General features: G+C 46.1%; 1 protein-coding gene across 1 annotated transcript; it reads right to left on the reverse strand.

Annotated features, from left to right (window-relative positions):
- Window positions 1–3225: 3225 nt before the first annotated feature.
- On the reverse strand, window positions 3226–27939 carry LOC8053770 (kinesin-like protein KIF11). Its single transcript, XM_042291679.1, has 24 exons — window positions 27794–27939; window positions 27427–27565; window positions 26065–26138; window positions 25722–25980; window positions 24702–24917; window positions 23528–23594; window positions 23034–23103; window positions 22782–22974; window positions 21529–21617; window positions 21349–21436; window positions 19817–19930; window positions 18094–18189; window positions 16798–17005; window positions 14717–14889; window positions 14495–14623; window positions 13741–13908; window positions 13495–13593; window positions 13316–13377; window positions 10933–11032; window positions 9835–9918; window positions 8938–9256; window positions 6706–6854; window positions 5989–6063; window positions 3226–5172 (listed from the first exon to the last, which is right to left on the reverse strand). Exons 1-24 carry the CDS (start codon window positions 27844–27846, stop codon window positions 5071–5073), a joined length of 3126 nt encoding a protein of 1041 aa, XP_042147613.1. The 5' UTR covers window positions 27847–27939; the 3' UTR covers window positions 3226–5070.
- Window positions 27940–27985: the final 46 nt, after the last annotated feature.

Genomic DNA, 27985 nt, shown 5'->3' on the forward strand with positions numbered 1-27985 from the left:
ACACTCAAGGAATCATGGGAACGGTGTTCCTTCAGCTCCCTAGTGATCGCTAATTTTGGACCAACTCCATGGTTACACATTTTTTGAGCGTAATTCGAGGTCACCCTGAACAAGCACCTGATATACCCCAAGGACCTGTCGTATCACTTTTAAAATTGCTTGTCAACGTCAGCATTTTTGATACTGCGCTTACGATCCACCTTTCAACCTGGCTGAGCTGCAGAAATCTCTTACAATATTATCATTTTTGTAATTGTTGTTTGAGCAGGAATTGCTTAAAAAGCCGATAATTCACAACAAAAACCAGGATTTAGCACGGAGTCCGCGGGGCTGTTTATAGCATTTTTAGCGTTTCTAACTTAACATCGGCAGGATAATAATGTAAGAGATTTCTGCAGCCCAACCAGGTTGAAGGGTGGACAGCATGCACAGTAGAGCACTGCACGGGCCGGAATTTCTAGGCCCGGCCCGACCCGGCCCGGTAGAGACACGGCCCGGGCCCTGCCCGAGCCCGACAGAATTTTTAATTTCTAGGCTCGGCCCAACCCGGCCCGGAAGAGAGACGGCCCGGGCCCGGCCCGAGCCCGACAAAATTTTCAATTTCTAGGCCCCGCCCGACCCGGCCCGATGGCTGTAGCCCGAAACAACCCATTCCCGTTTGAACCCGTCCCGTTTCGACCCGTTCCCGAAACCAGCTCCCCATTTGAACCCGTCCTGTTTCGACCCATTCTTTAAACGCCCTTCCCATTTGAACCCATCCCGTTTCGACCAGTTCCCTAAACGCCCTTCTCGTTTGAATTTGTCCTGCTTCAACCTATTCCCTAAACGCTCTTCTTACTTGAACCAGTTTCCGAAACACCCTTTGCGTTTGAACGCGTCCGGTTTCAACCCACTTTTATAAGGCCCTGCCCATCGCAACCTCTCGCAAAAAGTCTCCATCGTTCTAAGCCTGGTCTGCACACCTTTTCTGTTTAAGAATACGTTCTGAAGTAGCTTTACATGTCAACGCGTTCTTAAAATATACAACCCTTTCAGGCAAGCTTAAGTTTAATATATTCCTACTTAACCCCTTAAAACTTTTTTTTTTCAAGATGGTTCCCAAAACGTGCAAGCGCGGAACGGATTATGTACACTGCGCGACACTGATACCGCGAACACGACGTTGGCTCTTTTTTCGAATTTTACTTCGAAATGGTGTTAGTAGGCACCAAAGTATACCGCCTAGGTCTGTGGCCCAGATGAGCACTTCTAAAGACACTAATAGTTTTGAAAACAGCATTTTGGTTCTATGAGATAAACATAAAAACACGACGATCGCTTGTTCGCGCTAATATGGTGTCGCGCTCTGTGCAATAAGGGAGTCTTAGAATAACGTACTCAAGCACTTTGGGCAAGCTAAACTTAGCATCGCCATAGGTTTTATATCGCAACGCTATTTTTACGGTACCCAAAGCGCTTGCGTAGGTTTTTCTAAATCTTCCTTATAGTGAACTAGATATTTTTGAGAGCGATGAATCAGACAGGTTGACAAGCATATGACTGAGACTTTACTTTGTTTACAATTTATAACACTGAACCCTCGCTCACACGGAAAAAACTTGAAGGCTTTCTAGCTTCAAAGACGTCTTTTAGTTATTATTTTTAACGACGCTGTACTGAATTTGCACTTCGCTTTTTTTTTTGTATTCAATGAACCTAAAAGATTAATAAGGAAACTTGCTATCAACAACAATTTATGACTTACGGCACAAGATTGCCCAGGCACGGCCCGGGCCGGCCCGGGCCGGCGCGGCCCGAGAGCTTTTTTGTTCAAGCCCGAGCCCGGCCCGGGCCCGAGAAAATACGTGCTACCCGGCCCGAGCCCGGCCCGCGGACCGGGCCGGGCTCGGGCTTTCGGGCTGGCCCGGGCCCGTGCAGTGCTCTAATGCACAGTATCAAAAACGCTGACATTGAGGAGAAATTTTAAAAGCGATACGACAAATCACTGAGGTATATCAGGCGCTTGTTCAGGGCAACTCTGAATTACGCTCAGAACCTGTGTAACCAGAAATAGGGGCGAAGTTACCGATCACTAAGGGGCTGAAGGAACGCCGCTCCCACGATTCTTTTAGCGCGGGCCGGGCACTTGGGGGATATAGCAAATGGTCTATTGACAGCCACAACCTAGCCGGCCACTGCCATGAAAAGGCAAGACAAAGTGTTGCTCAGAAGAGACATATTCTGTGCGGCTATATTTTTGGATCCTCGATGCCGTGTCCCACTAACAAGCAAGGAGAGGTCTAGAGCAAAACAGCATCTTCTACTGGCGTGCAAGACGCCGTACGCACTTAAAAAGCATGCCCAGCCACAACACCCTCAAGCACTGTGAACAGTGGGGTCCACTTGTCCTGATGATGACCTTGAAGCTTTCCTCGTGGAGAAAGGAAGTGGCTGCCTGAAAGCATGTAGCGACCATTCTTCGGCGTCTGGGGAAACTCCGTCCCTACTGGACGGCTCTGAAAAGGTCCCCCGCTATGGCAAGGGTAGAAATGTCTCGTAATTTTGGCGCCCCAAATTATATTCACTTGCGCTTGTGACTCTTGCAGCCATGCTGGTCAGCGTGGAAAGGTCCTTCTCGAGGTTAAAATACTTCTTATCGTACCAGCGAATGCAACTGGTCCGTTTTACGCTGCCAACAGAGAGCATACACATCAGTAAAATTAATATTGTCTGTGCCTGTAACAATTGAATAAATTGAATAAAAAGTTGATAAAGTCACGTCTTCAATTTTTGCAGATCATTCAATAGACAGATGGATTACACAAAAGCAATAAATGAGCGCTTATTTTATACTGTAGTAATCCACTTCATGGCAGTAGAGGTGTGAATATCCCAATACTTTTTTCACTCTTCCTTGAACTGCTGTATGAACCAGTTCAAACAGTGTTTTTTTTCCACTCCAGAGCTGAACCGAACCAAAATATTTGAACAGTAACCTGAACGGAACCGGAAAGATTCGGCTGGACACTGGTTGAAACACAATTCATGGATAAACTTAATAGCATATACTTTTGATAGGTTTCACTTGGCTTGCTAACAATAATTTGGACTACACCTAAACTGGATTACTGGCTTCATTAGGCAAGCCATGCTTCCAACATGTTCGAACTTCTAGCTTTGGCCAGAAATAAAGTGAAACAAACTCCAGTCGACTATAAAGATCAAGATTTACAAAGGAAACCAGAGGAAGCACATAAACATTTTAATGTGGACATGTCAAAGGACACAAAGAATGTACATTGTGAGAACAGTAAGATTAAGTACTAATCAAAGAAAGCGCAGAAGGCAATATGCTGAATAAAGTTGCGCAACAAAAGTCTGCTATATACAATGGAAGGCCGAGGAAGCCATCATCAATGGGAAGAAAGATTTCTTTTGACAAATTATCGCAAAAGTCACTTCCTCTTTGTTAGGCGGTCCATGGAATGCTGCATAAAATTAAAACTGACAGCTATTAAAACAAATGCTACAATAAATGTTTCTTTAACTTTTTTAGGTAGTTTGCCAATGTAAAATGTAAAAAAACTCGAAACCTAAAATTTTTTTTTTCTCTACTTGGTTAGGACAGGCATGTCTCAAAATACATGTTAATTGAAAAAAGAGTTTGTATTGTTTATGGTACAATGCAAATTTTTCAATTTGCAGGCCAAACCGAAGTTGCACCCCTGCAAGATGATAGCGTTTGTTCCAACAAGGTAGAGGGGCTTAGAATGATAAACTGGTACCTTCTTCACCAGACAAAAAGCGAGCCCCACTTGGCTGCTGCCATCTTGTACAATTTTGACCATTAGACACGTGACCGTACCAAATCCCGAGGCTTTTAAGCAAAACTGAGTCGAGATTTGTATTGAGATTGCTGTAAAAAAACACGATAAACTATTTTTCAATACTGTTAGCCTCGGAGATCAGTGTGTAGCTCCGATAAAAACCCAAAAAAAACAGCACCGTAGCCGACGGGCTCTAGCAGAGGCATTGTGAAGCTGCCAGAGTTTGTCGTAAAAGCACATTGTGGACTTAAAACAAACAAAACATAACTTGCCTCGTCGTTACTGTTACTAAAGATCAATAAGAATTATTTGTGCGCAGTGCTTCGTTAAAATCTAAACATAATACTATAAGGTCACGTGTCTAGTGGGTCAAACATGAGCAACATGGCGGCAGCCGGGTAAGGGACACTTTCAGCTGCCAGTTTATCGCTCCAGGGCGTTCTAACTTATTGGTTTGTCCCCATCCAGTGTGCGCTCAGAGGTCTAGCAAACTAAGCCTGTCCTAACAACATAGAAAAAATAACTTTCCCTAGGTTTAGTGTCCCTTCAAGGATGTTCATAGCCAGCCCAAGCAAGTATCGAAGGGCATCTATACGTAGTCCAGGATAAAAAGATAAGTACAAATTGTGAAAATGCTGTCAATTTACAAAGACGTGACACAGTATAGGGCGACTGAAATACCCAGGCTCGAATCTAAAATGGGCCGTAAAAATCGGCGCCTGTATGTAGCAATCTGGACTTTTCATTAAAGGTGTATTTCACAGGTCGGTCTTAAGGTTTCAAAATAAACGAGTAAAACTTGCCGCTGACCTTGGCAAGATTTGTGGCCCCACGTTTGCTTTGTAATATTGCACGTTAAGACAGACTTGTGAAATACACCTATGACGAAAAGTTTAGATTGCTTCGTGCAGGCGCCGATTTTTACGGCCCATGGTAGATCGAGCTTGGCTATTTCAGACACCCTATATACGAATCCAATAAAAGCCAACTTAAAATGCTCGGTTAAACAATACGAAAATGTTCTAAAAAGTGGTGCTGCAATTTTTTTTTGTTTTGTTGACAAAAAGTTTGCCAATGTATATAGGGAAAGGAAGCAAAAAAAAAAAACTTGCAGCACAATCAGAGGATGTGCATTGTAATAATAATAATAAAAAAAAAACACTTAATATGCCGGCACAGTCAATTTAAAAGATGCAATTAAACGTGAATCATGATCAGTGCTGAGGTCCTCAGCTAAAATGTCGTCAAGAGTTTAAAAAGCCTCCTAACGGACGTTCCTGGCTGCAAGGCATTTCTTCGAAGGATGTTTGGTCATTTTCTTGGCCTTGCGAGACGGTTGCTTTGCCTTGTTCTCCTTTTCGTCGCTCTGCGCGAGGCAAGAAACAAAAAAATTAACACAACAATTTATAAGATTTCAAAGCTCTTCTTGGAATACAATGCCTCCACAGGATAGTAAGAAATATGCCTCGGATACCAAGCCTCTACCTAGAACGAAGAGAATTTTGAAAAGCTGGCCAGGAGGGCCTAAGAGCAAAAATGCAGAAAAGGGACACGACAGGATTGGCTTCGCCGCTTTGCACTGGAGGGAGCAAGCATCGAGATTGCGGTCTCTGCTGCCTACCACATTTATTCAAACATAGTGCGACCCTTTTATGAACAGACCCGTGTGTCTCCTTTCGCACAGGACCCACGGACTTGGGAAAGGAGAATAAGACTTGGGAAAGGAGCTGGCAAATGAAACTGAGATGTTTGAAATAAAATAAAATGCAATCCACACAGATCTCATTTTTGCGTTCAGACGTTGTCGGTGGCTCGTCATTTGCCAGGCATCTTCCGTAAATTGCAATAATTGGCTCGTCTCGAGTGTCGAAGAGAAATACACAGTAGGTCCAGTAAAAGGCGCACCGCAAACCATTCAAACTAAAAAAGAAAAGAGGAAAAGTGCATACATAGGGAGCAAGAAGTGCCCTTAACCATAATGCACCCCATCCCATTACTCCCATTGCACATTTTCTTGCATTCCACAAAGGCAAGAACACATGGTAGGCAAACAGGAACGTAAAAGTGCTACATTGGAGCTCCGTCTGCTCATCTATTTCCACGGAGGGGCGAGCTATAACAGAGATCCACACTCGAGCGAATCAAGGATCATTTGCTGACAACCAATATTGGCAAGACTTACGTTATTGGAAGAACATGAGGTCAGAGACTCTGTGGAGGAGGACTTGGCGGAGGCAAGTGTTTCCCAGCTGGAAGCCTGCAATGAGAAAAGACGGACACTGTTTGAACATGCTCTCCATAAAGAAGCTATACCTTTGCCCAAGTTTGGTCAAATGGGGACACAACGTAAGGCGAACAAAACAGATGCAACTTGAAGAAGCAATTTGTTAAGCAAGAATGTCACAAAGTTTGTAATGAAACCCCAAATATAAACAAACAAAACGAAAAAAAAAATTTAATTGGTTGCTAAGACTTTGCGTGGTTTTTCTCCATGAGAAAAACAGGATGTAAAAACACACTGCTCCAAAAAACTGTATTTGAAGTCGCATTTCACTAGCTGAGTGAGTGTAGTTATTAACAGCACTTAGAAATAGGCTTCAGCATAAAGAAATTGGAGATCACAAAGAGAACCACCCTAAAAGAGAAATTTTTGTATTTCTGTAAAAACATCCTCTACATTTTCTCAAAGTTGGTCCCTACATCCCCCTTAAAGCAACAAGCAAGGAAAGTATTATCACTTTGAGACCAATAATCCTTTTGTTGCACTTGCCAAGGGTTTAATGCATGGGAGACAAAAGAACACTGCCTTTTATGAAAACAAAAGGCGGCGAGATTCTTTTTTGACTGAATATGTCCGGTAAGGTCTCAAGATAGACTCAGCGGGTGGCAGAGAGCCTACCTCAATGTCTCCCCCGTCTGGCAGGGGCAGACGCATGGCCGCCTCCATGTCCAACGCAGCAGACCGCAGGCGCCGCAGGATGACGTCGTGGGGAGAGGTATGGGGCAGGTCCGTCGGGAAGGGGTACTCCTTGCGCTGGGGGGTGCAGCCTGCACGCAGGGACGGCAAAGATCAACAACAAGTACCATATTTACTCGCATAATGACAACAGGCGTCTATTTCGACCTTCTTCCCCCTCGCGTAATTTACAGCTATGCAAGTCTCGAACTGCGTCCAATTCGGCTTGGCTAGCCACCAAGCCAATAATTCTCTTTTGCCGCGAAGCAGTCGTGCCAAGACAAGTGAAGCAGTTGGGCAAAAGTGATCAACAGTGAAACCGAGCAGCGCGCACACCCAACAAATCTGGGGTCGAAGAATTGCCCAGCCCCAGACATGTTTCGCTCATCGGTTGCATCAATGTCAATAAACACGCCGTCATTTGTGTTCCTCTTTTGGAAAGGAAAATCACGAAAGTGGTTAAATCTAAGAACGGTCGCGTTGCTCCTCGTGCTCGGCAAACTTCGCTGGGCGCTTCTTTTGGCAAAAGCCAGGCTGAGAGTGCGCTAAGAAAGGGTTGCAATTTATATTATTAGGCCTACAAGCTGTTTAGGGGCACCGGAAAAGTACAATAAGTAAATAGAGCATGGTTACTGTGGCACTCCCATGACTAGCCGTGAGTGCGCCTCTGTCGGTGGAGACGTGCCACGGTACCAGGGTGTAAGATAGACAGGTGGGGAAACGAGAGCCAAATGAGTGACCGCATTGTGTCCCCCTTGGTTTTCTCTTTTTCTGTGGCGCCATCGATGTGGAGCACCGCAGATTCTCACTCCGGGTAGGCGACTGGTGGCGACCAACTAAACTGATGGAGATGATTTCTCGTGGATTTTCAGTGGAGGACTATCGTGCTCTCTGTTTATTTTGCGCACTCTACCATAGAGTTTTATGCAAATCCGATTCCGATTTTTTTTCCTCTCGCCGCAGCGCCATCTGTCGCAAATCGGGGGTACCCGCAAGCAGACGAGTACACAATCCGGTCACGGCGCTGCGATAGGCTTCTATGAGCCGTTTCCCCACCTGTCTATCTTACACCCTGCACAGTACCCGGCCGTGTCATATTGGCAGCTAAAACAAGATTTGCACAAAGTGTGTAAACACAAAAATTTTACCCCCATAATGAACACACCCCATAAATATGTGTAGATTTTTTGGGAAAAAGTGTTCATTATGCGAGTAAATACATTACACTTTCAAAAAGCAAACAAAAAGAAAAAAAAGAAAAAAAAAAGAGGGGTTTTCTAAAATTGTGGCAATGCATACGCAAGGCTTGCCACTGGAACACTGGTTCTTGTTACAACAGACGTCTGTAGAAGAAACGGTAAAATATTCTAATCTGCCCGCTTTACAAAAGCCACATGGCAAAATCCGATTGTGCAAAATTGTCAAAAATCGCAAGAAAAAATGCTCGCAGAGCATTACTGATTTAGTACTCCTTAATGTGGTGAATTAAGATACAAGGTGTGGCAGAAAAGTAGCAAGAGTGGCAACACTGCGCACAAACAGTCAATGCTGCTGCTTCCCCTTCACATTGCAGTTAGGTAACCCCTGCCATACACTCAGTACAAGTACACTCTAATCTCATTAATCCAAACTCTTAATTCAAACTAACATGTAGGTCCCATGCTATGAGTCGCTTTATTCAAGTGTATTTTCAGTCCCCCTCGAGTTTGAATAAAGAGATTCCACTGTATGAACTTGCTACAGTTGGTAGGCTCTGGCGAAAAACCGACACCAAAAGGACCTATAGGTTTAACAGTTTTTTCCAAACGAAAAACTAGTGGTTCCCTCCATTCATCGAATGGTAGTGGCATGGTTTAGAGCAGCTTACATAGGGGCAAGCCATTTTCCCCCATTTTTTGGGGTTGCCCACCCGCAGTTCGCCGACCCCCTGTCCACCTCGTTTAGCCCCTGTAAAGGGGAGAGGGCGAACAACTTTGGGACAATAGGGAAAATCAACTTCCCCATTATCCCGACCAATCTGCGCGGAAGGCGTCCACTATTTGATTGCGAATGCTCTCCACATCTTAAATCTAGGCTCTAGTCCGACCCTGCCGCCACGGCGCCACCTGGTGAGGATGCGTGCGCTTGCTGCCTGCGTCCACCCGACGTGCTAAAATGGGGCAGGAATGTGCATACCCGTCGGCCGATACTCCTGGAGGTCGCTCTCGAAGAAGCGTGTCACGGCGCCTCGGAACTCTGCGACGTTGCCCCTTGTCTCCACGTCCAGGCTGGCCGCAGTGGCCCGCGCTTCGTCGGCCTGGGCACCACCCTCCCGGCACAGGGCTTCCGCGCGGTCGGCGTGGTCGCACACCCGCTCCCAGAGGTCGTCCACGACGGCGTCCGCTTCGTGGAGGAGCGAGTCCGCGGCGGCTGCTCCTTGCGACGCTCGTTCTGCCACCTCGTCCACTAGGGCCTGTCGCATCGCCTCCTGGTCGCTGTGTTGTTGCGACAAAGACTGCCGAGGCAAAAACGCGACCGTTTTAACTCTTGAGAAAAAGGTGGGCTGTATGCGTCAGCTGCTGGCTCCCAGCAATATCTCCCGAAGAAGGTGTCCAGGCGACTCTAGATCAATTTTGCCGACTCTCGTAACACCCCAACAGCTTCCGAAATTATGACTATTCTTTTCAGCTGCCTTCTTTTGGGAACTGAAGATTGTGGTGGAGAGGTAAGCCCTACTTTTTCGGCTAATCCTGAATCACACACCTGCTAAATTTAGCGGCCGTGTGATAAAAAAGAATGTGCCTGTCCTTCCACTGCACATTCGAGCTTATCCGCGAGATTAAATATACATTTAATTTCATGATGAAAAGGAAGACCTGAATTGTTCAATATTGGTTTCCCCGCAACACTCGTTTTTCTCCACCTCGATTAAACGAATCTGAGAGCTGCGCATTTCACGAGTCTACGAAAATCGCTTGTCCGATATTATACACATCCTCTCAAGTAGACTCAAGTGCGCACTGGGTTTGTGCGGAAAACTTCTCCGAGCCAGATTTCGGAAGATGTGCGAAGCTTGAGAAAAAGAGTAAGCACCTGGGTCAAAGATGAAACTCCGTCGGAGACGTCTTGGTGAACACGCTGCTGGATACTCGACAGCTCCTTGTTCGAGGCGGCAACCTGGGCAGGACATGTGGAGTGGTTACCAAACAGTTAGCCAAAGTATAAACATGTCCCTGGAAAGATTAGGCAAATGCGACAGTTCACTTAAGGGGGCACTGGCTAGAGATTTAACTTCGGAACTACTGAAGTGATCGGAGTGAAATTTTGCAGAGGAGATTTAACGTCCGATGTAGGTGTACTGTGCAAACTCTCTAAAACAACTTTGCCTACCTGCATAAGAAGATGTGTCACACTTTGTTATGAAATCTATGATATGCAAATGAAGCCATTAAGGACCGTTTTGACCGCCAGAATATAAAGTGGAAGATGTGGAACTTCGGACTATCTAGTTTTTGTAACTCCAATGTGAATAATTCAGGAAGAGAGATTAACTCAAAATATGAGATGCATAGCTGTCCCATGTAAATCTCTGAAAACTTAGTTCTTTCTCAATGAGGACTTACACGAGATAGAAACCGTAAAAGCCTTAAAAACAAAAAAGAAGTAAATTTCACTTCAGAAACATCTTGATTGTGGTATCAAAATACTTTTATGTACCTCTAAATGAAAGATACCTTCGTATAAAATTTGCTGCAAAAAGCGGAACAGAGAAAAATGCATTTAAACATTGAACTCCTTACTTTGTTACTGCCTCACAATATGTTGAAGCTATTTTATATCAATATAACTATTTCGCATATAGTTACCATATTTAGTGTCAGGGCGGATAATTAGTTTCTAAAACCCAAAACCACAAAATTTAAAGAATTAAATTTTTTTGAAAATAAAAATTATATTTTTATAATAAAAATAAAAATTAGCGCATACAATAGTTCATTGCAATTTAAATAGGGAGAGGGAAAGGAAGGCCGAGGAGGAGAAAGCAGAAGGAACGCTGAAGAGGAGGTTTCTTCCTCTCTTCTCCAGCGTTCTGTCTGCCTCCTCTTCCCCAGCCTGCCTCACCTTCACCCTACCATCTTGAGTTGCAACGGACTATAGAGGCACAGTCCTTTTTGATGTAGCAAGACTCGCCTCTGACAGGCTGCTGGTGGTACTGATCAGGGCACCCTCTTCAATGGCCGTCCAATCCGACAGCAAGCTCTGGACATTTGAGGCCGAGTCGTCTTTGACGCTGCAAACAAGGCAAATTTTTGTGAACAATATAACAGACATCAATTAAATTTACGATGTAATGAACTTTCTTTTTTTGTGTGTATTACTCGCCTAGAGGACTTCAAATGTGTATGACATATCGAAGTAGTCGTACTAAGGAAGTCTTCACATGAGTGCTCATCTACAGGCAGCCTCTAGAGAAAACAAATAGTCGACCAGAAAGTGTTGTAAACTATCCTCTCTAACAACACGAAGATAGCATTTTTTTTGGCAGTTTTCCAATCATTAATATTTTTTGTTGTCCACAAAAGAGCTGTAATCGCCGATGACCGGAGACAGGCCTTGCAGCCAGAAAACATGGGCAGCAACTATTATCTCCAGAATGCGTTGATTGCAGTATTTAGATAGAACATTTAAATTTGTTTAGAAGACATTAAGCAGTCATTCTGGAGATTGAAAGAGAACATGCTGTCCATAGAATGTTCAGTCCCGTGGCTTCAGCCAGGGTGTGCCACCGGGGACGAAAGACAATCAGGTGCAAGAGTTGGCAGGCGCCATCTTTGTTCTTGCAATAAACACTAGGCTCTTTCAATTTACCTACACCTCCTGCACCGGTGCAGAAAAGTGTAGGGTGGCGTACATCCGAGCTTAATCTGTTCTGCAAGTACAACCATGTCACCTTTTGCACGGCTTGAGGGCTAGAGATTTAACTTCTGAACTAGTCAAGGGACCTGAATGAAATTTGCAGGGGGCATATAACATTAGGTGCATGCGTACTGTGCAAACTTTCAGCTCTCTAGGACAATACCTGCATAAGATGTGCCACTTTTCATTAAAAAATATTACTCTATCTGCAAACAAAGATAGTAAGCACCATTTTGGGCTGCTTGAATATGAAGTGGAGGTTTTGGAACCTCAGGCTATCTTGTTTTTATAACTCCAATGTAAATATTTCAGGAAGTGCGATTACCTCTAAATATGAGGTGCATATCTGTCATATGGCAATTTTTGAAAATAGTTTTTCCTGAATGAGAACTCAACTTAAACAAAATAAAGTAGATAGCCCGATTCCTTACTAAATCCGAGTTAAGAAACATCTTGATTGTTGCATCAGAATACTTTCACTTTTGAACAAAAGATTCCTTCGTATGAAAATTGCAGTAAAAGTGGAACTGAGAAAAATGCACTCAACCATTGAACTCTGTTTTTGCCTCGCAATGTGTTGAAAATATCTTATATCGATGCAACTACTGTAAACAAATTATTTTTTGCGGGCTTAATATTTCGCAATTCAGGTCAAAGTTGAATTTTTGGAATAATTCACGGGTTCTAATTTTCGTAGTGCTTACATATTACCGCAATTGTTTGCGGGGCGTATTTTTCGCAAATCGTAAGAGATTCACAGATTTGCGAAAATTAAGTTGTTTACAGTATTTGGTGCATGGTTATCAGATTTAGTGTAAGGGTGTAAAATTGGTTTTAAAACCAAAAACCTCAAATTTGAAAAATGAATTTTATCAAAACATTTTAAATTTAGGCTTATGCCCTTTTTTAATACAAGAGGCGGGACGGGGATGGAATTCGAGCACACGCCTGCTTCCCACGCGACCTAGAATGTGCGCTGGGATCTGAATTGGCATATAATCATTGACCAATTCAATTTCCCCACTACATTTAGTGGGGCAATTCATCATTGGTCAGACAGATGGACAAATTTCTGGGGGTGAAGGTCCAGTTTCCGATACAAATTTCTGGGAGCAAAAATTCATGCTCTGGTGCAGCAGTAAGGGATCAGCATCCCTACTACACAACTGCTAGAAGAAACTGACATATGCCACTCAATGCTGAAGCATGCAAGCTTGGCGGGTGGTCTTCAGGTTTTCCTTAGTTGCTGCCTTAGGGCCGAAATACGCCAGAATGTGTGCAGGAAGGCATTACTTTTTTCATCCGGAACTAAACATACCGCAACGTGGTGTGCTAGCTACGGTGGAGCCATAACAGCCATCATAAAGAGACCGGCGACATTACAATTCTGTTGGATGCCTCAAGGAAATTTTTTATTCTTTACTCCTTATATTTCTACTCAATTTCAGCACGATATTTAAATTCCAGGGAACAAAAACCAGCAGAAAAGGCAACTCCTAACCCCGTTTCTAACCATTGCACAGAAAGATTCTTTGGTTTTTTCTTGTGGTAAATAGAAGTTTATTTTTTCTTATTTTTTTATTTATTGGATTGGATTATCTATTGAATTGGATTTTTTTATGGGATTATGAAGAGAGCAATCCAGATGGAAGCTTACCGGGAGGTGACCGAAAGCAGCGACGCCTCAATGCCATCGCACTCTGTGGCTTTCTCGACCATCTGAAAAACCAAGGATGCAAACAATGCATTGTCGAAGTACAAGGATTACTAAAGGAATCCCCCCTTTCCCCCAACAACAGTGCACCATCTTCACACTAGAGTAAAAGTGAGCCCCACCTGCAAGTTCCTGGCTTCAGAGTCCACCGAGCAGGACCTCACAGACTCCAGATATTCCTGCAGCATTTTTTGCATGCTGGCGACGTGCGCCTCTGCATTCTGCAAAGGTAAGAAACAAACCAGAAGCAAAGCAATTTTTCAGGGGGAAAGAAAAGGAAAAAAAATATACAGGCTCGATTATGCAAAGTGTGCGCATCCGCATTAAAACTAGCGCGCCGTCCAGCATCTTTCCCGGTCTAAACTCACCGCGGAGCTCCTGTGCACGTCCTGCTGCAGGGATGCAGTGAGCTGACGCGCCTCTTGAGATGCCTGCTGCCACCGCTTGTGCAGGGCAGCGCTGTCCTCCCAGCAGGCATTCATCAGAGCAGCCTGGTCTTTCTCAAACTGGGACAGGCGGGCACTCGCATCCCTGCACTGAAAGAGGCAAAGACACCCGTCAGAGGACCGCTGACCGCCTCCAGGAAGGCGCACTGTTCTTTCCTTGCCTGCAGTTCAAGCCGGTCATTGCTCTTAACGCACCTAGACTTTTACAGAAACGAGGTGCCTGCTGGTTAAAGCTTTTGCAGTCAACGAGCCAGTCCAGCAGGAAAAAGGAAATGACAAGTTTGCCGTCTTAAGGTGTGTGTTACGACAGCCCCCAGGATTACTTTTCTCGAAATCCTCCAGATGGCAACAACTTTGCTGAAGAGTGACGACACTGGGAACTAATCACTGCTCCATGTTCCAGAACACAACTACTGTACAGTGCCTAAAACAATGGAGGACGCGGGAAACACTGGCGCGTTTTCCAAGTCCTCAATTGTGGTCCCTCAGTTTCCTATGGGGACGTAAAATGTGCCACTACACATTTTACGTCATTACGCTGCAGGTTGCTCTGCAGTAAGACGCGAGGCTTTCGTGCGCATTCCTACGACCAACCGCCAGAATTGCAACGTCCGACACTAATTGCTGCCGCTTCGGGACCAGTTTCGATGCACGGATGCCACGAAGGCGCGCTTACCCAGCCTCGGACCTTGTCGCCCAGGGAGAGGCACTGGTCGCCCATCTCCTGCAGGCTGCGCTGGGCACCATCCACGAGCGGTGACACGGACGCCTGGAACAGCTGCACCAGGAAACCGGTGTTGCTCGCCTGCAAGGAGACGGCCACAAATCACGGTCGTAAAGGGTCGCTTGTGAGAGCCGAGTCGTAGACAGATCAGTTTCGGGACTGCCACCCACATACCAGACTGCTCCGTGCGTGCGTTCCGAGCTGCTCTTCTGCCGCCCGCACGCCGTCCAAGATGGAAGCCAGGGCACTGCTCTGGGCAGCGGCGGCATTCTGGTGGGACTGCTTGGCCCTGGCCGTCAGCAGTGCCATCGCCTCTTGCTCACTCTTGGCCAGTTCGTCAAGCTGGGCTGCACCGTGCGTGCAGAATGGTGAAATCTTTAGTCTTTGGCATTCATAACCTACTAAACGGGCATTAGGTTTTCTCTCCCCACAACAGGCACACAGAAAAAAAGAACAGCATTCGCCTCCTCAGCTCTCAGCCAGTACAAGTGACCACGTGACAGTGTGCCAATTATATACTGCACATGTGTTAACAACAGCCATGTGCTGGGGCTGGCAAAGCATAGGGCAAGTAGAAAGCTTCAGACACTGCTAAAGTTTTGCTTTTCCCATCATTGCAGAACATAGAAACCAGCATGCTCGCTGGATTGCGAGATGGTTTGCTTTGCTGAGGCAGCGATGGTCGCAGTCCCAAGACGAGTGCTCCCGCGGTGTTTGTGTCCAACCCAATAGCGACATTCCACTATCGTCGCCAAGCGGTAATGCAACGTATACGTCAGTATTGAGATTCACACAACTATGCGTTAAAGCATTGCAGAGGTAATATTAGAGCTCAAAACTAGAATTGTTTCCAAGGTATTAGACCACCGGATGCATCATTTTTTTTTCTAAATTTACATCAGCAAAACTATACATCGTATTTACTCGCATAATGAACGCTCCCCCCACAACAAGTATGAAGATTCTGACTTTTTTCCCCTCATATATTGAGCGCACTTCCCAAGGTATGTAGTTGTGGAAGTGATCAACCACGGAAACCGAGCGGCACACACACCTAACAAAGCTGGGGTTGAGAAAGAGCCGAGCCCCAGACATGCTTTGCCCATTGGATGCATTGATGTCAACGGACACGCCGTCGTCTGTGGTCCACTTTCGGACAGTGAAATCGCGAGAGTGGTTAGGCCCAAGACCGGCCGCGTCGCTCTTCGTGCTGAGTGAGCTTTGTGGGTCGCTTGCTGAAAGCGTCCTACAAAAGGTTTGCAATTTATAGGGGATGGGGACTGTGGCGCGTCCACGATCAGTTGCAGGTGCACCTTTGTCAGTGGAGACGTGCCATAGTACACTGCCCTGTCATAATAGCACCTACGATGACATTTGCGCAAAGTGTGTAAATGCATGCCTGCCGACCTAGCAACATAAAAATACGAAAGACCGCCGTGCAAGCGTGCGCAACAACGGGGGGAGGGGGTCGAAACTTTTTTTTTAGTTTGACAAGAAACCTTGTAAAGAGGCACTATTAGCGGATCACACTGCCTTCACAGTTGTTTTGGAGTAAACTTCCGATGGTGCCCTGCCCTTCTACGCACGAACATGGTTCTGATGCTTTCGTGAAGCGATGTGCATCTTGATGTCAAGCTTGCCGCCGTGCAAAACACTCGCACATCATTGGCGCACATGGTACAGAATCCATACTTGTCAGCTTTCCGCGAAGCAACGAAGCACGGAAACTCAGTCGCAAATGATCTTGGAAATGGTTGCAAGTACTTCTTGGCTTTTGAAAGCGCCATCGAAAGTCAAATTTGAGGGTTTTACGTGCCAAATCAACGACGGGCATCTGGCACGCTTCAGCGGAGGACTGAGGATAAACTTCGACCACCTGGGGATCTTTTGACGTGCAACCGAAAGCTCAGTTACATGGCGAAAGCGCCATTGATTGTTCCAACTAAACTCGAGGAATCACAAAGAGTAGTTCGGCCTAGCGTGATCATATAAGCTGTGTTCCAAAATGCGCTCGAACTCCAGGAGTAGACGTTTCATACCTTAGCGTCTGGAAACCTACCCTCATTTTATGCTGTTGCTAAGAATTGCCACGTGGTAACCCGCCGGAGCAACCTAAACCTACAATCGAGAGATGTGATCAAAATTTGGTTGAGTTGGCGGGCATGCAAATGCAAAAATTTTGCCCCACGTAATGAAAGTTCATTATGCGAGTAAATAAGGTAAATAAATAAATGCAGCAACCAAGTTATACTTACCGAATGAGCCTCGGATGCTCTCTATGGTCTGCTCCTGGCTCTCAAACCGGCTTCGCGAGTTCCCCTCGATGGTGGCAAACAGGGCGTCGGCACCCTCCCGGAACTCCCGCTGCTTCGTCCGATTGGCGGTCTCGATGCTAGATTTGCACTGCAGCTTCCTCTGCAGGAGGTCGATGTCCCCCGTTGCAGTCTTGGCCACGTCCACCAGCTACGAGAGAAGGCCGCGTGAATGACTCCCGCAGACGTCTGCCGTACCGCAGCGCTCCATTTCTGCGCAATTCGGCAGACGACAAAAGCTACGATCCCGGCGGTCGAATCGCAGCGTCAGAGCTAGGCACGCGACGACATACCGTCAAGGTGCACTCCTAGTTTAGAGGGCCGCGACATGCTTCGCGCTCTTCTGGTACCTGGAGCGCGTCTTCGACTGGTGTGCCTAGCGTCCTATGCTGCCCATACATCAAAAGTGGTTCCAAAGTGGCAGCAAATGACATCGCAGAAGCCGGAGTGTCACGCTGTTACATGTTGCGATCCCGGAGGTCGGTTGTGCAAATGCTAACAAGCTGCGAGTAGCACAACCAAATGCGAGCGTCGCTGTCGTCTCGGCATTCCAACTTCTGTCTGTTGAAGCTTCCGCGGACTGCCACACTGGAGAGGGACCTGTAGCAGTACAGCTGTCTGCCACATACACACAGCACATGGGACGCCGTCAAGATCGCGACTGGCGACAGCATGACCCTTCTACGACGTCATCGGGCAGAAATCGAGGAACCAGTTTTTTGGACGCGGTAAACGCACCAGTCGGAGATGCGTTCCAGGCACCATAGCGCAATCGCTCCGACCGGTTAGAGGTTTGCCACAGCTTTAGCGCTTGACCAAGTTAAGATCAAGTATAATCGGCACTGTCATGCCTTGAGGCAACGTGCTCGCAACCCTAGAGCCGCACTGCTCGCACATTGTGCAAAAGTTTGTTCGATGCAGGTACAGTGAAAAAATCGTCTGCAGACGCACATCAAACTTGTTCAAGGCACGTTTGCTCTACATGTATGCATGCTTCGAACGTGTCTACAGACTCTTTCGTACGATGTATTAGCAACGTGAACAAGGCTTAGAGCTACAGCACACTCGCTACAAATTACATCACAGTGCAACTCGGCAACCGAAACGAGAATAGGGAAACAATTTAATTTTTAACAAACGAGCGGACTGCAAAAGCTTAAACGTGCTGCTATAGTATGTATAATATAGCATGTATAGGCAGGAGCATGAATTCCGGTGCAGCAGTGGCAGTCCCCTCACAGTCTTTGCCGTTTCCGTGAGCAAAACTTCGGTCTTGGCGTGGAAGTGTACTAGGTGCTGCTGCTCGTCCCTTTCCACCGCAGTCTTGAACAGCGCCTGGAGAAACCCAAACAAAACACCCCCAGAAGGTGTCAGGCAAACAGGCCAAGGGTAACTTATATTTAATCCCTTGCCTACTAATAGCGAGTGTCACTTATGCCCCTTTACGGACCATAAAGCCCAACCACGAGTGACTCGCGTGTCGGTTTCAGCACTTGTTTAGTGCACTCTCTGGCAGACGACAAAACCAACCCCGTTGCTGTATTTACAGAGAGAGAACGCTCTATTTATCCCCCCTAAAAAACCAGTCGCTGGCGAGCGTTCACGCTAAAAGAACGTGGATTTGGTGTGGATGTGCTCTTTATCAACAAAAAGATAGAAGACCTTTTTAAAAAGATTAATGCTCAGGCATGTGTGACAACAAACCCTTCTGCTTTTCCTATTTTTAGGAATCTGACAATAGTTTGATGGGCAGTTACAAGAGCATTGAAAGCTGTGTGAATGCTGCAGGCATTCTATTAACTTTGGCATCTGCGCAGAAGTCCCGATTCAGAGCAATATATGAAGCCCGAAATCGAAGAGATTATTTTGTCTTATTTTAATGTAAATAGCCCGTTTAAAATAAAATTTTGCTGTACATTCCTTGAAGAAAAAAATGAGTAGGCAAGGGGTTAACTAAATTTAAAGTTACTAGAACACATCTGCCTAGTTATGGCCTAGTTACACAAGCACCCTTAACCGCATTTAAGTGTGACAGAGGTCTGACTTAACTTTAAGGGGGGGGGGGGGAGGGAGGGAGGGAGGGAGGGAGACCACCCAAAAAAAAAAACAACTTTTGCAAAAAAAGTTGATTTTGAAAAATGTCATATTCACGTCCACCAACATCTGGAGAGTATTCCCAGAAAGTTTCATTAGTTCACACTGCATAGTTAATTTTTTTTATAAATTATTTTCGGTCCATCAATGCTTAACAAAAAGGTAGATGTTGGAGCACTTTGAATGCAGTTTTCTCCATTCCACTTTTCGGCATAAATTTCACTTCAGGAAAACTATCGTTTTGTTATCAGTACGTAACTTTGATTCATTTTTACAAGCTTTTTTGGGGTGAACTTTTAAAAGGAAGATAGCTATGAGTTTGTATTTTTTTTATTTTTGTCATTTTCTATGCCCAAAATCTAAAATGTGTTTATGTGGCTTTTTTGTCATGAAAGATATAAAAATATAGCTCCATAGCTATCTGCTCTGAACTGTCCCAAAGCAATGTAACATGAAAATGACGAATTTATAAGTAACTTCAAAACAATAGTTTTCCTATGCAGACACGCCCACTTTCAACTCTGAACAATTGCGATTTTTTCTGTACTTCACCCAGGTTAACGAAATTTTGCAGAAATGTTCTCAACATCTACAGAAACAAGCCCTGTAAATGTCATTTAAATCAGACAAGTGGTTCAGACATTTATTTTTTGGGGTAGTGTCCCTCCTTAAAGAACCCCTGAGCTTTGACTGCATAGCCGCAGAATGTTGTCCACAAGCATAGTGTGGCAACTGGCTTAGCGTAGCTGCGGTTAAGGATGCCCGTGTATATACGGTATTAATGTTACAGGAATGACATCTTAACTTGGGGTCGTGTTTTGTTACTGAAATTGCAACTAATTGAATTTACTTAAAAGCTCTGGCAAACCTGCTTTGTGGCACCAAGGTTCTCCTTTGTGTGATGAAGGTCCACCAGCGTGTTCTGCAGGGCCTCGGTCTTTGCTGCAACCTCTTCTTTTGTGGATGTGAAGAGCTCCTCGAGCTAGACAGCAAAAGAGTGCACCAACGAAAAGCTTACCAACTTCTTGGGTACCAACCATATATATACACAAACAAGAGCACATATATATATTTTCATGGGCAGTTGCAACTTTTTTTTCTTGGGTACCAACAATTCTATGCAACACCAAGAAAGGGCCTCCTTTTCATATCGATATTTTCATAAAATCACTTGTAGCTTTTGAATAAGATAATGGCAAGTTCCGAAATTTCGGCATCTAGTTGAGACACCTAGATGCTGACAGAATGAGTATTCGGTGATGCGTAGTTCATTCATGAAAAATACCCTGTATATTATTTTGAGAGACACAGTAAAACCATCAGTGCACCCTTACGTCAGTATAGCTCACAACCCCAATCCTGGTTTCAAGCCTTTTCAGTCTACATCAGGCTAGGGACGTGACCGTTTCCCCAAATGGCCCAATTTACGCCCGCGCTAACCAGAACACGTATATCTTCTATATTCCGAGAGCATTACACTGCGGCCCAATGCCCTACATTGGGAGTTGCATATTTGCTTATCCCTTTCGACTGATAGCCTAGGAAACCCTCCTGGTCTCGGCATTAATACGTTAGAGCAGAATAGACCTTGTAAAGAATACGTCCAAGAAAGTGTTTGACACATAGTTATGCATCAGTGGGCGACTCAGATCCGCTTAAATAGTACTCCAACTGGAAGGACGCCTCACTTAGGAATGGTCGAGAAATTTGTTAAGCTCAGGGAACCCATTGTGTAGGAACTTCCTGGAAACCGAGAACTCTCACATCATGTGGTGACTGTCCGAGGAATCTGGCAATCACCACACAGTAAACAGGAACCATTTCAATCATTTTAATCCTCACTGGCTTTAAGTAAAGTCCAAGTGAGAAAAATAAACTTTCAAAGCAGTCAGTTATAGAACTCCAAATGCCTTTACAATGACCGCCTCTACGAAAATGCCCGTTTAAATGAAGCAAAAATAAAATCCCGGCCAATCTCCCATGTGTTCAATGCGTTTCTTTGACTACTACAATGAATTTTTTTTTAACAAATATTTCTGTTTATTGAAGCAATTGTGTGGCCAGTGTCACCGGGACCCGCTAATTATTTCGTTAAATCGGGAACTTAGTAAAATCAAGGAAGGGCGACCTCGTGCATAGGCTGCGCAGGAAATCCGAATTTGTTAAATCGGGAAATTCGTAAAATTGGGTTTCATAAAAACGACTAACCTTGCTTTATCCGAGTCCCAAATTGTTCCGCTTTCGAGCAAGAATATGCAGTTTAGGAAGCATGATCTGCGACTCTACCCGCGACGCCAACATCTAAACGAGATCAGTAAAGCCGCACAGAAAAACGCGCACCCTTCTTGGGGCCAAACAGGTCAGATGATACGAAGAGAACAGAAAAGGATGAGTACGCACGTCTGCCAGGCGCTGAGAGAGGTCTTCAATCTGGGCCTCCTTGGCAAGGATGTTCTCGGACTGGCAGGTCAGCCGACGCTCCATGGCACTTGGGAGGAGAAATCAAAAAGTGTGGGCTCGTTAGACGCAAGTTCGTGCTTAAAACGTGATGACTGGAAAGACAACACACAGCTAACCCACCTGTAGTTCTCAGGATCCACAAACATGCCATTCTTGTCCCGTGCTGCGACGAGCTCTCGACGCAGCCGCTCGATCTCCTCAGTGTACTCCTGAAGTCACAAAATAAAGAGAATTTTAAAGGAGTGAACCCCACAAACAAACATGAAAGTGTAGCAGTGCCTGTGTGGAGTGCTACAAGATTCCCATGTCTTCAAAGCTCAGTGGTAGCCAAGAAGTTTTTTTTTCAACTTGACAGTTTCCCTGGGTCAAACAAGGGTGCGCCTTCCTACAAAGCAGGAAAGCAGGAACCGAGAAGACTTTTCCGCAAACTTCCACGCTCCGTTCAAAGTTCACACTGAAGAGATTTCACTGAGACAAGCGAGTCCGTAGCGGGTTCCCAAGTGTTTATCGCACCGTGAAACAAATTTCTCGTGTCTGCGATTGAGTTTAGTATGGTTGATAAGCCATTTTATCGAAACAAGTTTTAGGGAATGGGCACATTTCACCGAAGCTCAGTTTAGAGGAAGTGGAGCCTGTTTAGAGAAACACCATTTATCGAAAAGGACTGTTTCAAGAAAAGAGGTCCCTACTTCGCACATGCATCGCTGGGGCGCTTGTTACCCACCCGGCCCCCACACCTGTTTACGCCGCCTTGCAGCAACAGTCTGCGGTGGCCAATTACAAAAATGCTAACCTACTTGGCCCACCCATACACGCTGCTTTGCGGCGGCCGAATTCGCTAAAAGGAGACTCATTGCCATTTTCTCCAAACTGGGTTTCTCTATAAAGGAATTCGATAAACTGGAGGAGGCAAAACAGCGTTGGCTAAAATGAGCTGCTCTAAACTGCATCCCCCGACTGCGATTTACAATAAAGGCCCGTTCACACTCTTGCAACCAAGTACGACCGAGAGAGACCAGACCGGTTTTTAATCCTCTTGCGACTTCTTAGGACCAGGCGCGCTGCTGCGGAGCTGGTCCTAAGACGTCGTAAGAGGATTAAAAACCGGTCTGGTCTCTCTCGGTCGTACTCGGTTGCAAGAATGTGAACGGGCCTTAAGAGTTCCTGTTGTGCGGGGTTTGTGGCAGGTGGCCCAGTGTTTTCCAGTGATTGTTTATAGAATTATGCCAATGCATCGCCAAAGATCGTCCACCCCATATTTTCTCACGTATCTCTTCATTTTGGCTGGGTGTTATGGGTTTATACAATAATAGTCTCTCACTACAGTGCCCGACATGAAGAAGTGGGTTCCCCCCGCTAAGAAAAGCACTGGCCTTGATGAGGGCCCTCTTGGTCATCTTCTGGTTGACCTCTGGCCGGTTGGTGATGCTTTTGGCCCTGTGGGCGTAGTCCAGGGTGTTGAGGGTTTCCTCCAGGTTGCACATGTCGGGAGAGATGGTGGCGATGATGGAGGTCTTGGTGCGGCCCCCCAGCGAATCCTGCAGCAGACGGGTCAGCTTGCTCTCCCTGCACACACAAAGAAACGGGATTAGAAACGCTGCACGGCCAGAGTCCCAGTTTTCAACACATGAGGTGCCTTGTCGACCAAAGCGGTGATGACTCTGCCGAGAGTCAGGAGAGACTGGTTGATGTTTCCTGCAAAAGGAAGAATCAACAAAATAAGTGGGAAGCACAAAACGTGTACAGTAGTCACAAAGTGGATTTTCACGCCTTAGGATTTCACGAGTTCATAAATAAATCTGCGGGTCAGATGGTCGTAGCGTTGCGCAGTTAAAGCATCTCGCATCCCCCTCGCATGTGAAAGCTATGGAGATGCCAACCTAATTGCAAAAAACACATCTGCGTACTAATTTGATGTACACCCAGCCACATCTAATGAATTCATTGCTGACCCCAAGATTACCTATAAGCTCTACTTCATTCAATAAAATCCAATCGCTCCCATTACTACCTGCAAGATGAAATCCAAAATTTATCGTAGTTCTGAACGGGCCAACACATACTGCTACAACAGAACCATAAAACATCTATAGCAGACAGGAACGAAGAAGTTCCATACCAGCCTCGCGAGCACGCCTGTCCATGGCACCAGAGCGGCCAATGTTTTCACTCCCAGCAAGGTCGACCTGCGATCAGAGGTTGAGTTTAGTTGCAGTTTAGGATCGACGCTCTTTAGCGCCACCTTTTGCCACCAGCGGTATATAATGGGAGAAATTCTGTCAGTGGCTCGAAACTGCGGTGCCCAGGGCTGCACAGGCACCGTTTCAAACTTGCAGTTTCGAAACTAGACTTAGAGGTCCAAGTTATTAGTTAGGAGACCCTGGCAATAACACTTTGCTCTGCCATCGTCTGCTTTAGCAAGCAGGCTTGACAAAAAGATGCTTCTTGCGTTCCTCGCTAAGCACGCTAGTGAAAGCTGGCTTTGACTGCAAGTACCAATCCTGTGACAACACTGCTGAAAAAACGCTGACTTAGCCTATAGACCGACATACGCTTTGCACTTCGCACTTTCACCAGCCTCCTTTCCTACATCCTCTCCACGGTTTACCTCACTTGAACCTGAACCCCCAGGCAGAGAAGATTGTCTTCCCTGCAGAAAACTGAGGTTGTACGTAGACCTTAAAGAGCAACCAGGATAACCGGTTTCACTACTCTAAAGGCCGATTCAAACCGTCGTAAGCAGTTGCAAGAGGCTTAAAAACGGGCTTTTCAGGCCGGTTCACACAGCACCATCTTCTAACGTTATGTTAAGTCATGAAAGCCTGCATACAAGTCAGGGGGACACCTCTGCTTCATATTAAATGTGCTATCGGTTCCGGCACGTGACGTTCGAGACACTAATGTTTCGGCGACTTGTACACAAGATAAGAAAAAGTAAGGAAACGGTGCCGTGTGAAACCGCCTTTAGCCTCTCCGATCGTAAGCAGTCGCAGCTATGTGAACCAGCCTTTTAAGGCTGACGAGCAGCAAGAAAGGAGGAAACTCCCTCAATTCCTCCGTTCCATTCGAGAAAAAGGGAGACCCTTTTCCTTTCCGCAGGGAGTAGCTCAGTCTTCGAGAGAACAGGGTGAGAGAATGGAGAGAAGGAAACTGGGAACAGTTTTTCCCGGCAGAAGAGAATTCTGCAGGTCAGCTGCTTCAAGACTGACACTCATCCATCCGCAGCAAACAATCAAATCGTCCACATATACTTTGGCGAGGAAACCCGCCCAAAGCGAGGAAGAGGGACCTGCCAGGTTCAGCTTGCCGGTCTTGACGAGCTCCTCTCCGTCGTCAGTGTTCTCTCGGATGTGGACGGTGACGGTGAAGACTGTGTGGCTGCGAGAGGAGTGGGCGTTGAGCAGGGTGGCCGCCGTCTGCCGCTTGGCCGCCCCCTTCTGCAGGATGCTGAACACCTGCTCCCGACTGTGCACCGTCACCTCCTCCAGGCCCTGGATGATCAGAGAGCCCTGCACAGACAGGCCACCTCGTCTCCAGCTGTGCCCAGGACATCTCAAGTGACGCCATAGCTGCATTTACTTTTTCAGTATCCGTCCACATATAAACCCTCGATGCATTGTAGATCAGAGATCTTGCGTGACGGCATAAGAGGGCTTTTTATAAAGTGGTCTTTTGATTTGGCGTAGACCCCAACGAATGCTCTCGAGGGTCCCTGGGGATTTGTGGACTACAGTTTGAAAGCCATTGATTTAGAGTTACTGCTAACAAGGAGCGGCAGTGGTGCACAGGTACGGTAGCCCACAGGTGCACCCAAGTGTTGCAGTTGTGCATACTTTTCAATCTGAACCTTAACTTAGAAGATGCAAAATGCGCAAATGCAGCAAACTCTCCGTCTTAGAGCGACCATGTTTATCAAGCATGAGAGAAGGTAGACTGCCCATGGGGTTTTGAGTTTTTTAGCTAGGCATCACTTTTATCAAAAATACCTCCGATAGCACAAGAGTACTTTTTATGTAACAAACGCCAGATTATACTACACTACCCAGATGATTTTTCTGCCCTACCCAGATGGCTTTTTTTTTTTTATTTTATTAATGCTGCAAAATTTTTAATATTTCCTTCTGTCCTCATCACACAAAGTTTTCAGTAGAACGTTCAATAAAGTCTTAGTGAAGGGAAGAAAAAAATTCAATTATGAACCGCAAATACTTTCTCTACAACGAAACCATATCGCCTAGGCATGTACAAACGACCCGTCAGATGCTAAAGCGGGACAACTCTGGCCCGGCGTGCATAGTGCGTAAAGCGTGCACCTTGCGTGCCGAGTCCTCGTAGATCTTGAGGCGAGTGGTATCCTCGGTGGCACTGAGCAGGTCGAACAGCTCCTCGTTGTACAGCTCCAGGAAGGAGACCTTGATGGTGAACTCGAGCTCCTGCAGGGTAAGCTCCTCAAACATCTGGTGCAGGGTGCGGGGGATCACCCCAGCCAGTGGGTCATGGGCCCAGCTCAGGTTGGTGTCGCAGCGCTCCCCTTCCATTGTGAACGTCTTGCCTGACCCAGTCTGGCCATATCTGTGTGACGACAGAAGCCAACAGGCAAGGAGTGTGATAAGTGGCACCGACGCAAGAGGAGGGCAATTTCACGCATGTACTCACGCAAACACGGTGCAGTTGTAGCCCATCATCACCTCCGAAATCGTCGGGCCCATCACAGCCTGGTAGACGTCGATCTGAGAGGACAATGAGAAACAAAACGGTCTTAAAAATAGGAAATTCATCTCTTTGTCGAATGAATGTGAACCCTTAATAAAGCAGTGATTTCTTAATACACATGCAACATAAGAAACAAACGGAACAAAAGAGGGTAAGACAGGTAATGCATATGCTGAAAAAAAGAAAAAAAAAAAGGCGAGACTATTACACTGACGTTGCATCATCCACTCTGCACCACCACGGAAGAGAGGGGGAGCTGCTTTTGTATGAATATTGAGTGACTTGTGCTTCTGTATGAATTTTGAGTGACGTCAAGTGGAAAGATGTACACATGCCTCGCACCTACATTGCACGACGTCAAATGCCGACACGATAGCCCTTAGTGTCAAAACTTCTTCGGCAGCATATCAAAATCTTCTGCTCGTAGCTCAATTGCACCACTGCCGAAAAATTCCACACACACGGGCTGAATGTCATCATAGGAAGCTCGGTACATCTTTTTCAAGTTCACACATGTCAAAAACTAGCTGCCTTTGTTGAAAATATGGTGCATGTCAGCGCTTGTGCAAGCAGTTAGCAGCATCTTACTGCCTTGGTAAGTGCGCATGGTGAGACATCAACCACCGGCATAATGCGGGGCCCCATGCTTCCCTAGCGTGTTGTCACAGGCAAGCTGCATGCTTAAGCAAGCATGTTTGCCTGCTTAAAGGATGCAGGAACATGAGAGTTTCTGCATCCCTGGCACTTTCAACCTTGAAAGGGTTGATCTGAATCTGTTCGCTCCATGAAGGAGCGAAGCTATACACACAATGTCGTGCACCTTGACCGGAAATAAATATACGGTCGACGCAGTGAGCTCACGACATTTAGTGGTGGAATATGGCTTCCCATCATCCTGCAACGTTTTTTCGTCAACGTTTCTTTTTGTTTTTAATAAAAGCTGAAAAAAGAAAAAAGTTGATTGTCTGAGGCATTTGTCGTCAATATCGCCAAATACTTGAAAATCACTCCTGCCGGTGTCATTATTAATTCCTGGGTCCGCTGTGTGAAGCCGGCGAGTTACCTGAGAGCTACGCCACAGCTTTGACAAACGGCACTATTTTAAACGAAGTTCGCCATCAAACCTAGAAGCCGCTAAAAGCATGCGCGTTATTCGCTGAGGCGTGCTTGCCCAAGCCTCGGGCCCCCTCGTCTCTTTACCCCCGCAAACCAGGCGAGCTTGCGTGAGGGCCTCGCACGCCCCCACGGCCAGCGCGAACTCGACAAGCTGAAGCAGCACTACATTAAGAAAAAGATGGCAGTCACCTGCTTTGCTTCTGGAGGAAAAACCTTGTCAAAGACGAAGGTCTTGTTGAAGCGGTCTCTGACAACGATCTCCTTGCGGTCTGAGATGACGTCGATGGCCTTCACAGCACCCGCCTTTTTTTCTTGGGCGTTTGTGGGCCTGCAACAACACAAAAGCTTTGCTGTCTACGAACGAAAGTGCTGTAGAAAATTGCAGCCACGGTGTAGGTGGGCGAGTGTTTACATGTTACAACGAACAGCGCACTGCGTTCTTCGAAACGCTGCGAGTACCGACATACGCTAGTTGCACGAAACAACTCCACTAAACTTCCATTCTAGAACGAGGACACCTGCATGCTTTTCAACCGAAATTTTCTGGGCAGCTTACCGACATCGCACAAAGACTTGAATGTGCTGGTTGTTTGTCCTCTTCGTAGCCATGTCTGCGTGAATGGAACGCAAGAAAGAGTGTTCGTCGTGACGGTGACCCTGAAGAAGTTACAACTGGAGCTGGACCGGATTCGAGAATCAAATGCGGAGTTGGAGTGGCTGGAGTTCGGCAGAAATTACCGTGCCGAAT

Source organism: Ixodes scapularis, unplaced genomic scaffold (assembly GCF_016920785.2).
Source record: "Ixodes scapularis isolate PalLabHiFi unplaced genomic scaffold, ASM1692078v2 PGA_scaffold2__306_contigs__length_199485367, whole genome shotgun sequence".
NCBI lineage: Eukaryota > Metazoa > Arthropoda > Arachnida > Ixodida > Ixodidae > Ixodes > Ixodes scapularis.

What these genes read in the sequence shown, in the direction of transcription:
- LOC8053770 (XM_042291679.1), bottom strand. Translation starts at nt 27,846, where the DNA reads ATGGCTACGAAGAGGACAAACAACCAGCACATTCAAGTCTTTGTGCGA. An exon ending in TTCCTCCAGAAGCAAAGCAG is followed by an intron (nt 26,139 to 27,426) that starts GTGACTGCCATC and finishes TTGTCCTCTCAG; the next exon opens with ATCGACGTCTACCAGGCTGT. An exon ending in CAGGCGTGCTCGCGAGGCTG is followed by an intron (nt 23,104 to 23,527) that starts GTATGGAACTTC and finishes TTCCTTTTGCAG; the next exon opens with GAAACATCAACCAGTCTCTC.